The sequence below is a fragment of the Staurois parvus genome, unplaced genomic scaffold, assembly GCF_062004578.1.
Source record: "Staurois parvus isolate SC_StPar_1 unplaced genomic scaffold, SC_StPar_1.0 ptg001188l, whole genome shotgun sequence".
Classification (NCBI taxonomy): Eukaryota; Metazoa; Chordata; class Amphibia; order Anura; family Ranidae; genus Staurois; species Staurois parvus.
The window spans coordinates 1082385-1097059 of record NW_028318984.1 but is presented as its reverse complement, the minus strand read 5'-3'; the positions used below and the strand labels follow the sequence as shown (position 1 = coordinate 1097059).

Genomic DNA, 14675 nt, shown 5'->3' with positions numbered 1-14675 from the left:
ACCAAAACAGATACAAAATAAAGGACGTGAACCAACTGACATTTTCAAAAGGAGTGGTAAACAATGGCAGTCTACAAAGCCTAAGAAGGAGGTGAAATAACTTCAGCAAGTCTGAATAAACTTCAATTTTCAAAATGTCTCAGTACACTCTACAAATTAAAGCATGACAACTAAAGGCTGTGAATTAGTCACATATTTGGGTGGTTTTGAGGCAATGTATGCTGTGTGTTCAAAGGTTCTAATGCATAAGGAGGCAATGATAAAAAAAAATATAGTTACATGCAAGCATTAGAATGTACCAACTGTCATCTGTCATACCTATAATGAAGAAACTCATCATCACTCTTCCATATTGTACAGCGTCTCACCTTAAAAAGAATTTCAGTTGTCATGGTAAAGCCATGAGTAATGATTGGCTCTTCCTCTGGTGGTTTTCCCTTCCAGCAGTCAAGTTCCACACATCGGCAGCCTGAGAGCAGAGTCTGTCTATACATTTCAGGTGAAGAAACCCCTGAAAACTGACCAGCTGAGGATTGAAAAACAATTATATTTAATATTGTGTAGTAAGAAAGGAATCTCCATAAATATAATCTAAACCTCAAAATCTAGTTGGATATTGATTCCTTTCAGGCTAACTATCATAGGGAAAAAAAGTAAAGGGATGAAGAATTCTTTATGTTTTGAGTTGAATCAAAAGAGTTTCCTTCATTTTTTTATCAAAGCGTTTTAAATATACCCCATGGCAGGGGCGGACTGACCATTCGAGCACTCGGGCACTGCCCAAGGGCCCGGGGTCAGTAGGGGGCCCCATGAGATTTCACTGGTACCTTTCATAGTCACTCACATTACCGACAATAATCTAGGCAGACAACCATGGAGGAAGCTGACCGAGAGCCCAAGATAATGCTAGAGACCGGAGAGGAGGAGCCAATGATGAGTGAGTAATCCTCCATCCTTGTGATACCCGAAACTGTACACGGCTTGGTCCGGGCACACACGCAGCACATGCTGGGAATCCCATCGGAAACCCAATCACGTCCTCCCTTCCATCTCCTCAAGCTGTGTTGTCTGTGCCATCAGTGAGGATGGCAGAGCCGGCTGTGTGCCCAGACAGGATGTGCAGGAAGCAGCTGAGGGGCAAGGAGCTGGGGGAAAGTGAGGATGTGGAGGGAGAGTCTCACCCCCTCTCTCTGAACCCCCCTTTGTTTTACCCCCCTCACCCCCTCTCTCTTTGACCCCCTCTACCTCACCCCAATCTCTCATCCCCCTCTCTCTTTTGCCCTCACCCCTACACCTCACTTTCTTTCACCCCCCTCACACCCCCACGTCTCCCTCTCTCACACCCTCTTTTTCTCACCCCCAGTCTTTCTTTCACCCCCCTCTCTCTCTCACCCCCACCTCTCCCTCACCCTCCTCACTGCCTCTCTCTATCACCCTTTCTCTTTTTTACCCCCCCTTCTATTTTGCCATCTCTCTGTTTCAGTTCCCTTTCTCTTTCATCCCCACCCCAACTCCCTTCTCTCAACCGCCTCTCTAATTTACCCCCCTCTATTTCACCTGCCCTCTCTCTCACCCCATCTCTCGTTTACCCTTTCCTCTCTCCCCCCCACCCCTTCTCTCTCACCCAATCTCTCTTTTTACCCCCCTTCTCTCTCCCCCAACCCCCCATCCTCCTCTCTCATGCCAAGCAACTTCTAAAGACGTTACAAACTTTCATGCAGGCTATGCTGTGGTAGATATTTAAATGACCCCTCTTTTCAGCTGCGCTGCAATAACCAAATGATCAGGCCCATGGAGGTTTCTGAAGGTATGGTTAGGAAACAGTCAGGTACCTGACAGGTTATTGGATGGCGCGCACTCCACCTTTGAAGGTGTTCAATGGCTTCCCAGCAATGCCAGTGGGAATCTCCATGTGCCTAATTTGCAGACAAGAAGTGGGCATTAGCTTGCTGATGGGCGCTTCTGCACAGCTGTGCTGCAATATGTGAAGGATGGCTGCCACAAACACATGTAATGTGGCCAGTGCATTATGTAAGTGGGGCTTTTTTGGGTGTGGTTTGAGTGTGGGCGAGTACACAAATGCCCCATGATCCCTTATTGCCCGGGCTCCCCATGAGTTGTCAGTCCGCCCCTGCCCCATGGTGTCCAAATTTGAATGACTAACAGTTTGACTCATTACCTTTTTCTGAAATAACACTTTTAAGGTAAGGTTAGATCATGTTGGCACTCAGCTTGAAGTAAATAATGACATTTTACATCCATCAGAGAAAAGTAAAAGCTCTACCCACAAGCCAGAAACATAATTAGGAAAAACTAAAGCTTATGGTTGCTATTGGTTTAAGCTACATACTTTAGCAGTTGTTAAGAAATAAGATATGAGGGTATACCTGTGAGGTAAGTGTTGTGTGAAGAGTTGATAAAGTAGTGAGTGAATGGCTGGTTCATGTCCTGGTGTACAGGTACTTTGTCCAATGACACAATGCTGTTCTCAGAGCCACACAGGAACCAGACCATACCTTCCGGAGACAGCTGCCCTAGAGAGAAGACAACAGTCACTGATGGGAAGAAATATATACCAGTAAGGGCTCATTTACACAGCAGCAGTACATGCATTTATAGGACATTCAATCTATACCATTTAAAGGTATAATTCATGCTGCGCATTTATCTACGTTCTGGTGTATCCAGGTTACTTGAGTTTAGAAAAAATAGAAGCTTGTGGGTTTGATTTATTAAAGACAAATAGACTGTGCACTTTGGAAAGTACAGTTACACTCTCCAAGTGCAGTTACTCCAGAGCTTAGTAAATGAGGTAAAGCTTCACTTTACAAAGAATACCCAATGACGTGCAAGGAAAATAAAAGAAAAAAACAGCATTTTTGCTTGCACTTGCTTGGATGATGGTAATTAGCAGAGCTTCTGCTCATTAACTAAAATTTGGACCAACTGCTCTTGCAGAGTGCAACTGCACTTTGCAAAGTGCACGGTCTATTTGCCTTTAGAAAAATCAACCACTATATATCCATGAGCAGATTAAATACTCTGTACATATCTAAATGCATGTAAACATGTTGTTAATATCTGCAAACTGATACAAATGCAGGTACATTTAAATGCAGAAGAAAGTGATTTACAAAGTACAAAGTTTTTAATTACTTCTAAGGTCAATTTCTCTGCCTTTAAAGCTAAGATCAAAAAATGATCTATATTGCATACTTACATTGGTCCAACTTGGCACCATGTAAGCATGCATATCTCATTCCTCATGGGCTGCTGGGGAAGCTGAAAATCACTGTAGTAACTGGCACTAATACAGCGATAGCCACAATCTTCCAGGTTGATTGGGTTCTCTGCAAATGACTACTCTGTAAACTGATCAGAGGGGTATTCAGCACTGCTGCCATTCACAGAATACAAAGTGTTCTCTGACTGGACAAGGTTGAGATCATGGTGTCATCACCCTTCCTCTCCAGCTCATCCAATCCATGGATAAACTCAACTCATGTACTTCACTCCTGAATATGAACACAATATGAAAACGTGATACAGTATATTCATTTTGTGTTACCATATCAGGATTTCAGGATAACCTTTCCAATCCAAGTGTCTGCATCATCCTCTTTTTAGCCCTGATGAAAGGGGAAGTGCTGAGCTCCCCCGAAATGTGTTGGCCATTACAAAATAAAAATCTTTTAAAAAGTCTGTACAAGCTGGCACTCCCACCCTTTCAAAACTTCAACATATCAGGATTTTGAAGTAGGGGTTCACCTTCAAAGGCTTTAAAAAATGTATCAGAAATGAATAAACGTATGATAAGGGTCTAACTATTAAAGGTATAAGCTCTACACACAGCTGATTTCATTTGAAAATTTCTGCAGTAAACATGTGAGCTTTCTTTAGAACAACATGGCTAAACCACAGAAGACCAAATTATATTTGAGGAATTGCAGATATGCTTTGTACAGATTCAAAGACGTATTACTACTATTAGCAATAAACTTTTTCTATATTTTATATATTATAAAATGTCTTTTTGGTGCACTGGACACCGGAACTCACATTGTAAGTGCTCAAAATTGTTGGAAGTTTGTGCACAAATCTCACCTCTCTGCTTGTTGATAGCACTAGGTTCATATTTCTCTATGAGAGTCTGTACTTGCTCTTGCTTAGCAGGCGGAAACAACAATTCATTTAATCTTGAATCTCTCTGCTTCTGGTTAATGAATTTGGTAAGGTGATCTTTTGTCATATAAGGCTTGGCTTTGGAGTGGCTAAAATGCAAAAAAAGATAAGTTTATGTTTATAAGTTTTTTTAACTGATAGTCTATATCTGTTTTTTATTATATGAATGCAATCTTTGTTATACAAATAAACATCTAATGCATGACAAATGATTCCCAGAGCAGCATGGGCTATCTAAAAACATGCTCAGCAGTAGCCTACCTCATATCTGTCTTTGCCTGACTGAAACTCCAGACTGACCCCTCTGATAAGTCACTGCTGAGAAATCATTCTGTGCTGTGTGTAAACTGCAGCATGATCTACTGCTCTGTAAAAATGGGCTATTTACAATAGACTGGTAAACAGTGTCTGGAATACATGTGTACAAGAGAGTAGCATCCAACCTGCTGTCTAAGAAAATGCTACATATTATATGTAATAATGTAACAAAATTTAAACAAATTTAAACAAAAAAATCAATTGTTGTAAATTACATTTTCATTTCTGACCATATTATATAAATAAAATCATATTTTCACATGGAGTGCATTTATGGCACCACATTGTAGGAAAGTCATCAAATATTTTGCAAGGTTATAGTCTGACCAAAGATCTAAACATAACATAATGTAATGTTTTATGTTATTATTATTATTATCATTATTATTATTACTACTGTTATTATATCATTAGTTTGTAAATTTTTGGTGTTCTGCTTTTGTTGCCACCAACAACCATGACCCAATTATATCCTAATAAGTGCAACCCCTGCGCAAAAAAAGGTGTACATCCTGCTCTATACCCATTTCCATGGTTTCCCATGACAGATTTCTTGCCTTCTTGTGGCCACTGTCTGTGTCCAAAAAAGATTAATGGAGAAACCCTTTAAAAGATAAATTTTTGCTCATTCGGGGCAAAGTACAAATCTTTTAAACGCTCACCCATTTACGCTTGCCTTTGTCATGTACCACCCCTTGCCCACTGGTCCATTGGAGCTCTCTCGAAATGCTGCAGATTTCATGTGACCTTCCCTCAGGATACAGTGGTTGGGCTTGAGCAGCTAATCACCAAGCCTGAGCACTGTCATGTGACGGGAAAGACGATAAAATCAGTCTGACAAGGACCGTACACAAGGCTTGACTTCCACCCCTGGTGGGACGCAATTGTGACTATAAATGGGTTGGTGGTGGGTTTCAAAAGACTCAGTCACTTTGTTTTGAACAGAGGAAGTAACAGAGCCTCTTTAACATCAATATGGAAAAAGATACATCAATATTTTGCAAATGCACATTTTGTATTACAATAATCTAATTATTTAATTTCACAGTTTTGAAAGACTTACTAGGAGGTAAAGATTTCATCAATCTCTGGCCGAGGGCAGAGCTGCATGAGGAATGTTCTAAAGACAGATTCTGGGAAATCTTCAGGATTGATGGCATCGTTCTAAAAACAAAGCAGTGAATAAAAATTGAAAAGATCCTTTAAGAAGTGTTATTTGTTACCCACGGTATTATTTGTGAAGTGTAGATTTGTCATACACAGTTGTGCAAATTAAATGTGCCATTCTTGCTATAATGGGCTCAGTTCAGATTACTGTGCATGTTTCTGGCCTAGCTGGGCATATTAATAAATACATTTAAGCTACCGTGTTAAAAAGTACAAACTTCCAAACTTGGAATTGCTGATAATAGAGCAATAGAGCAAACAGAGCAAATGGTGAGTTTTAAGGCTTCCACAAAATACGATCTTACAGTATACTCCAAATGATATGGGTCACTTTATCTGAGTCTTAGAAAAATGATAACAACTTTGTACTAAAAACAGCAGGATGCTAATGTAGCAGTTAAACACACATCTTGGGGGACTGGTGCTCATCATTGAGTGCCATTATATCTGGACACACTGGCCAAGATACTGGATGCACCTACAGGTGGAGGTGAAGGTAAAATCTATAATTGCACCCCCCAGTTTTTTGAAGACTGGGGAGCAGAGATGCGCCTGTAATAAAAGCAATTGCCCCCACCAGAGCAGGTCTTATACACAAAATTTGCTTTGCCAGAAAAACTCTGACCCCTGAATTAAAAAAAAAAATTGGCAAATCTGCAAAATTAATTAGTAGACATTTAAGGGCTATTATCAGTATCAATGTATTTCCTGTGTTTTGTCTGTTATATGATATATAGAAAAATAGTGAAATATTGGTCAAGTATTGAAACAAAACTGAAAAAACTGAAACAAAAGGTCCAGGATGACCAGTCTGTAATAGATGGTACAGCTGATCTTTGATCTATGTGACCTGTGGTCATTCATGAAATCATGACATATCTAGACTATATCAGGTAAGAGATGTCTCTAACCCAGGCTTTTACATAAATAATACATAGTATTTTAGTACTGTTCATGAAATTATACAATTGTAACTTTGAATGTGGTCTTCAAAAAAATGTTACTTATTACTTGTTACTGTAATGAAGATGAGCATCCTGAAATCTAACATAGAATTAAAAACAATGGCATGGCAATCAAACCATTTTTTTAGGAAAACATTTGTCATGTCTTAATTAGTACTATCAAGTGCTCGGGCAAACGATTCTTCTGAATTTCTGTACAAACATTTGAAAAAAATTCTGTAATCTGATTGCAGACATGGGAGTAAGGGAACTTGGGGAATAGTGACCATAGAGTACTTACTTTCACTGTAAATTAAAGGAAAAGAAGACACAAATGTGGGATAAGAACATTACATTTCAAAAGAGCAAACTTTACTAAACTGAGATCCATACTTGCCAACAATAAATGGGAAGATATTATAGAAACAAAAAACACTGAAGAAAGACAGGGGTATTTTAAGAACATGTTAGTTAATAGCATTAGCCAGTGTATTTCAATGTGCAACAAATATAAAAGAACTAAAGTTAAACCTGGGTGGCTAAACTCCAGCGTAAAAAGGCAAAGAAAAAAAATTATCCTATAATAAAATATAAGGCCATTATTCCTAATTCTTTAAGGGCAGCTTACTGACTAGAGTGATACCAGCTGATTGACGTAAAGCTAATACCAATATTAAAAAAGAGCCAAGATATATACCTGGAAACTACAGGCCAGTCAGCCTAACATCAAAAGTATGTAAACTATTGGAGGAGAAGATAAGGGACCGTATCCAAGATTAGAATCCACCTCAATCTCTCCATCATAATACATCTCCCACAGCCACCTCACTTCCCACCTTGCAGCATATCCCTTCACTCTTACCTCCACCCAGTATTACCATATCCCTCCACTGTCATCTTGCCCACTGCTCACAGCACCTGCCTTGCTCATACCAAGTCCCCACCTCACAGCACCCCCTTTAGCCCTCCCTGACTCCTGCTTCACAGACCTTCCCATCACCTCACCCTACACTCACAGCACATCAGCCCCCCCCCCCCCCCCCCCCTCCACCCCTCACTGATCCCACTGTGCCCATTCTGAAATAATAATAATGGACAAAAAGCACAGGCACTAAAAATTCTAGTTTCCTTGCACACTAAAGGTCAGTGTATTACCCCATTACATTTATAGTCAATAGAAAATTATCCCCTTACATTACTGTAGACAGGAGATCAATCCACCATTACTCACTTGTCAAGGAACCCCTAGCAATCTCTGAAGGTTCCTCTGTGGTTCCACAGAACCCTGACTGAGAAGTGATGCTCTAACTGAAATACCTGTATAATATTTTTAAGTACTTATTGGAAAGAGCTACAAATCATAATAAAGAGTACTACAGTTCAATTCAGCTCAGTGAACTTCAGCAAAGACAGGATAGTGACATAATCACTGTGCCTGGAGCAAAAACAGTTCCTACTTTCTGTGATCACTTAATGCCTTGACTTTAGTTTGCTAAGAATATTGTGTAGTAAATTAACTATAATATACTGCATATAGACATATAGACTATAACATATTCAGCCACTAGCTAGGGTAGTTAGTCACATTTATCTGGTCTTGTTTTAGAAAGTTGAGTTTTTTTCACTGCAGCAAGCCTTTATGACTAATATTCTCCTAGATTGTAAGCTCTAATGAGCAGATCTCTCTGTTTCCTCTTGTACCAAACTGTATTGTAACGATAATGTCTGCCTTCATTTTGTAAAGAGCTACGCAAACTGTTGGCGCTATATAAATCCTATATAATAATAATAACAACATTCTTACATACTTTTATTTTAGTCTAGGACTGACCCTCTGCTACATCATTTGAAGGGAAGGATGGGTCTCCAAGATTATTTTGTTCCTTCCACCATACAATAAAATGGAAGTGGTGGTACGCATATTTTTAACAATGGGTTGGCTCTTACAAATCGTAGAGCTTTTAGAGCTTTGGAGAAAGAGTTAAGGACCAGAATGTCATACTTGATTCCAATCTATCCTTCCAGCCCCAAGTCCAATCACTAACAAACTCATGCAGACTCCACCTCTGCAACATCGCCAACATCCACACGTTCCTAACCCCGGAAACCACTAAGCAGCTCATCCACTCCCTCATCATATCACGACTTGAGTACTGCAACTCCCTCCTCACTGGCCTGCCTCGCCGCTGGCTATCCCCGCTTCAGTCGATCCTGAATACGGCAGCCAGGCTCATCCACCTTACCAATCGCTCCGTTTCCGACACCCCCCTCTGCCAATCCCTCCACTGGCTTCCGATTGCCCAACGGATCAAATTCAAAATCCTAACACTGACGTACAAAGCTGTCCATCATACTGCCCCAAACTACATCACCGACCTAATATCTAAATACCACCCAACACGCACTCTCCACTCCTCACAAGACCTCCTTCTCTCTAGCTCCCTGGTCTCCTCCTCCCATGCCCGCCTCCAGGACTTCTCCAGGGCATCACCCATCCTCTGGAACTCCCTACCCCAATCCATCAGACTATCACCTACTCTCCTCTCCTTTAGGGGCACTCTGAAAACCCACCTCTTCAGGGAAGCCTACCCCACCCCCTGCTAATTGCCAACCTCCTCCACTCTTCCTACCACTCCATCCCCCACAGCCATTTCCTCCTGTACCACTATCCCCTCCCTCCTAGATTGTAAGCTCGAAAGAGCAGGGCACTCGAACCCCTCGTGTATCACACTGTATTGTTATAGTACTGTCGCATGTTCTGTCTCCCATTGTAATGTACAGCGCTGAGCGAACTGTTGGCGCTTTATCAATACTGTATAATAATAATAATAATGTACATTTGCACGCTTGACTTAAAAAAAAGGGTTGAACCAAGACTTGATATGTAGGTGAAATATCAAGAATTCACTTGAATTGTAGGTAATACTAATATTTAGTAAAAAAGCACAATTAGGAACTCTTATTTTGTTCTTATCGCTTCCTTCAGAGAGCTGAGCAAGTTTGTCCTGGTTTAAACCTGCGCTGTTATGACTAGTAATTAGCCAACGTACCTGGACTCAGTTTGGGCTGTTGACGAACATTTCTGAAGCTTGAATGCTGAATTTAAGCCCTATTGATGTCAATGGAAGCCAAATATTTAAAAAAACAGTAATGGTCATTTTCTGGGATAATAGGCAAGAGGTTGTCAAATAAAAGGCATGGGGGACTGGGCACTGCTCTGGAGGATATGTACCAAAGAAAAAAATATTTTTTGAAACTTTTGTTTGATGGACAGCAGTGTTTTTAATAATGCTTAAAGGGCAACAGTAAAAATGCATGCCTGGGGGTGCCCTTAACCTATCTATGAAGTGGGTCGTCTGTATGAAGCATACAACCTCCTAGAGCAAAACTGACATTTACAAAGAAAAAAATGCTGTTTAAATTGCTGGTAAATGTCAGCTTCTGGCTACTTCACTCTGTAAACAAGGTGGCTAGGGATTCGTTCATCTATACCAGACCCTTATAACAGACGGTATAAATACATAAGTGACCTTGGTGCAAATGTATTCACTTTAAGGTCATTACAAAAGACAAGGGGCAATTCATTTGGAGGAAAAGGAAGCTAACCTCCACATACAGAAAGGCTGTGAAAATGTGTAATAGACTCCCTCAGGAACTAATCCTGGCCAGCTATTTTGATTGTTTTAAAATAGAGCTGAATGCTTTTCCAAATGCACATAATACAATTGGATATTAACATGCATAGGAAATAACACCAGAGATTTTTGATCCAACAAATATCCAATTTATTTCAAGGATCGGGAAGATTTTTTTTCTTCACTGGAGCAAATTGGACCATGCTTTAGCTATAGGATTTTTTGCCTTCCTCAGGAATATCTGTGGGTTTAAGGTTCTATATAGTGATGGACTGAACCTCCCTATTTGATGGGCTGAACACCCCCCTATTCAGTTTTCAATATTTGAACCTAACGAACGTTCGACCGTGAACTTTAAACAGAGGGGACAATTCACTAAGCGGTGTCTTACCAAATCTGAGTATGCGGTGAGATAACGCACAGCTACTAAAAACATTCCTCAATGTTTCAGCTGTCAGCGGGGTTCCCTGTTGACTGCTGAATGTAAAAAGAATTGCCAGCATTGTTCAGCAATTAAAAAACTAAAAAAAACAAACGTGTGGGCCCCCCCACCATCAATACCAGGTCTTTGGGTCTGATATGGATTTTGAGGGGAACCCCCACGACGAAATTTTTTAAAAATAGCGTGGCCCCGCCAAAAAAATCCATACCAGACCATTATCCGAGCATGCGCTCTGGCAAGTCAGGAAAGGGGGGGTTTGAGCGAGCGCCCCCCCCTCCTGAACCATACCAGGCCACATGCCCTTAACATGGGGGGGTGCTTTGGGGCAGGGGTGCTGCCCCCCCAAAGAGCCTTTTCCCCACAACTGTGACCGTGGTTGTGGGGGTCTGTGGGCACTGGGCTTATCGGAATCTGGAAGCTTCCTTTAACAAGGGGGCCCTCAGATCCCAGTCCCCCTTCCCCATGTAAATGAGTATGGGGTACAAGGTACCGCTACTCATTCACAAAAAGAAGTGTAGTGTGAAAAAATGACAGTAGATAGTCTTTGACAAGTCCTTTATTAAAAGCAAAAGTAGAAAAAATGTCCCTCGAAGTAGATGCAACTTCAATCACAATGCCCGTTGCCACCGCCAACCTGAAAAAAGAAAAAAAACGCTCCACTCTCTATACTGACTCCTGCCATCTGACAGCTGTGCCAGGATGACAGTTCCTAAATACTCTGATGATGTCACAAGGGGGCAGGGTGACATCATCATCTGCTGTGATTGGCCAAAGAATTGAACCTGACCCGTGGTCAGGTGCATTGCTTTGGTCAACCACAATGCACTGTCAGGGAACAGTGCATTGTGGGGTGCTGTGAGCTAACAGCCCGTCGAACACACAAATGGCCGATGTTCGAGTTGAACTTATGTTCAACTCATACATCTAGCCCAACACTAGTTCTGCACATGGAGGTTTTCCTATTTTTTTATACATTTTTTTCTAATGGTTAAATTAGATGGACTTGTATCTTTTTTAACCTGATTAACTATGTATAGATATGAATGGGGACCTCAAAAATATGTTGTGGGGTTCTTCCTAAAATACATACCATACCCTTGGGACCTTCCAGCTTCCAGTAGGCCACACAGCCAAAAAGTCTGCCTGCCTTAGTAACACTGTGCTCGCATTTCTTATCCTGGTGTTACCAGAACAGGAAGTATTGTAAAATCTTCTCAATGAGGACACAGACAACAATAAAATGTTAAAGGAGGTCTGACTTACCCATCCTATTGAAAATTAAAAAAGGTTTTGTCTGGTGTTGGCCTTAATTATGGCACAAAATTATATTTAGGCAAAAAGTAACAAAGATGTCTATAGGTAATTGTCACATTTAACAGTACTTAAGATCATCATACATACGTTATGTACAGTATAAATTCACTAAACAGACACCATATACTAGGGCTTTAAATACAGAACTATATACACTATGGTGTCCTTTTATGAAACTGAGATAAGCGGTGATCCCGAGGATCATTGCTGATCTCAGATCATTAGTAGTTTGGGAAACAGAGATGATCAGAACATGTTCTCCGCTGACCTTTTCTGCACACAGAGAATCTGTCATTGACAGAAACGGCCATTGTATGAAGGAGCGATGTCAGCCCTTCACTGGCGATCTGTTTGAAAATTCTCCCTCCCAGATTCTCCAGCCCAGAGGTGGAGAATCGAGGAGAGAAGAGTGAATCCCAGGAGAACTGAGGAGGAAGGAGGAAGATTATCTTCCTCTATCAGAGCCCCCAAGACAGTGGAAAAGCCCCTGTGCCTTTCACAACCCCCAATGGGGTACTGCTTCTTAGTAAACTGTGTGTTTGACTGATCTCTTACTGTAATCTCTTGATATTACAGTAACAACAGCCGTTTTCTAGAGTTCAAAGCGTTTGTAGATCGCTTCACTCCTCATTAGGAGAAGGGATCCACACCGCTTCATGAACAGGCATTCAGAGAACTGTCTTCTCTGAGAATGCCGGAGAACTGAGCAGTGGTCATTTACCACTGCATGATAAACAAACTCCTAAACCTTGTGGACAGCCTTCCCAAAAGAATTGAAAGGGTGGGCCAACAGACTAAGACTGGGATGCCACTAAAGTTCATCTGTGTGTAAAGGCAGGCATCCCAATACTTTTGGGAATATAGTGTATATAACAAGTCAGCACAGGCATTACTATGATACTCACTTTCCCCTTCGACAGATGACAACCATGTAATGCATTTTCCACTCTCTTCCTGTCTGCAGGAAACATCTGGAAAATACTGTCCAAGAGAAAGACAGAGGAACCATGATTTGAAGATAATTGTCTGTTTGAGAGTAAATTATTCCTTTCCTAGCAAAAAGAGCTGGTTAATTTAACTCTGCAAGAAGTGAAAATGTTTATCCTCATTACAAATGTACAATATCCCTGCTCGATATATTTTCTTCAAATTGGCTGATTTAATCATGGGAACAAAGTGTCTATGCTGGCCAAAGCAGCCAACCAGACCCCAGCTCTTATTTTCCCATCACTAGGTAGAGCTGAGTAAAGTGATATTACCAAAACTAATTTTTTGGCAAAATTACTCATTCCCCTTCTCCAAAATGTTGTCAAAATAAACCTCAAACTGTGCCCTGCAGACTGCTCAGGCAAACATATTTTTTACTAAATTGATATCACACAGCTTTGTCTTCTAACAGAATTAATTGGTAACCATGTCAATACTGATACTGACATAGATTTGATATATGTTTTGTTAAAAAAAACAAAGGACTAGTGTTCTTGTTACGATTAAAGTTGGGGGAATATTGGAGTTAGTTTGCATTAGGGTTCCTCAATATCTGAAAGCATGCTAACAGATAGCCATAGGCCATTTTTTGGCACCAGAACAGGCGAGGACAGTTGAAAAGAGCTCCTCCATTCCTCAAGGTTCATTTAAAGTCTATTGCACCCACACCACAAAAAGATATATTTTAGCCTTCAGTTCTGACTCTAATGCATTTCCTCAAAATGGCAAAATTCCCAATGCCTAGTTTTACTTGTTCCTATCACTAAGTAGAAAATATCTTACTGGCTTTTATAAGCAACATGGGTATATAAATGAAAAATGTTATAAAAACCCATAAAACAGTGAAATGTAAAGAGAAATAGAAAAAAAGAGAGAGATAGAAAAAGAACACCAAAGAAAATGGAAAAATTAGAAAAGAAGTTGTGTATTCTGTGTATCACTTCAGCGAACAGTCATCCTTTTTGGAATATAGAGAACACACAGAAATCACAATTCTTTCTTTATTATATAGAACACTCTAAGATTGTTGTTGTTCCTTTGTGTTACTTTGCACATTTCACATAGTAAGTCAACCCACTGCTTTTTATCCAGTTGCTATGCGTCACTTACTTCCGCACAGGAATCTTTCCCTCTGCATTTAGCTGAAGTGTAAGCTTTATATGTCTATACAAAGAACGTAGTGAGAGAGAACACAAACATATTAGAAATACACAACACATTTACAGTACAGATTAATAAATGTATTTTATTGGTTAAAAATGAAATAAAATAGGAATTGAGGGAAAACATTCAGAGTCATTGCAGTCTGAATTTGAAGCTCAAGCGGACCATTGATGGTGGATAGGTGTGTAGGGACAACCCTCAGAGATGCTAGTTTTCAAAACCAGAGTGCTCTATAAAGGGCAAGGTAGGCTCAGCCAACAGGTAAGTTGATGTCCTTAAAAGGGGGGGGGGGTGGAAAGGACCTGAATGCCTCCTCATTTCTTTATTTCAAAGAAGAACAATGACAGACAGGTTTTCTGCCAAGTTTTTATTTACCCCCAGAGTTCTCAGAAGCAGGTGTCTATCTAATACCGATAGCAGTTTGTATGTATGGTGGTAGTAGTTAATTTAAGATAAATATTACTATTACTTTGTGCTTTAGGAGTGGTACATGACCTCCAGGCCTTTGTGAAGATTATCTTT

General features: G+C 40.5%; 1 protein-coding gene across 1 annotated transcript in view; it reads right to left on the bottom strand.

The window, feature by feature from the left end:
* Window positions 1-14675, bottom strand: part of PLCB2 (phospholipase C beta 2) — a 214294-nt gene that overhangs the window by 89012 nt on the left and 110607 nt on the right. Inside the window, exons 6-11 of the mRNA XM_089659782.1 lie at window positions 14100-14153; window positions 12908-12983; window positions 5564-5664; window positions 4105-4271; window positions 2388-2534; window positions 369-526 (exon numbers count right to left, since the gene is read on the bottom strand). Coding sequence (XP_089515908.1) covers window positions 369-526; window positions 2388-2534; window positions 4105-4271; window positions 5564-5664; window positions 12908-12983; window positions 14100-14153 — 703 coding nt within the window. The remainder of the gene's footprint in view (window positions 1-368; window positions 527-2387; window positions 2535-4104; window positions 4272-5563; window positions 5665-12907; window positions 12984-14099; window positions 14154-14675) is intronic.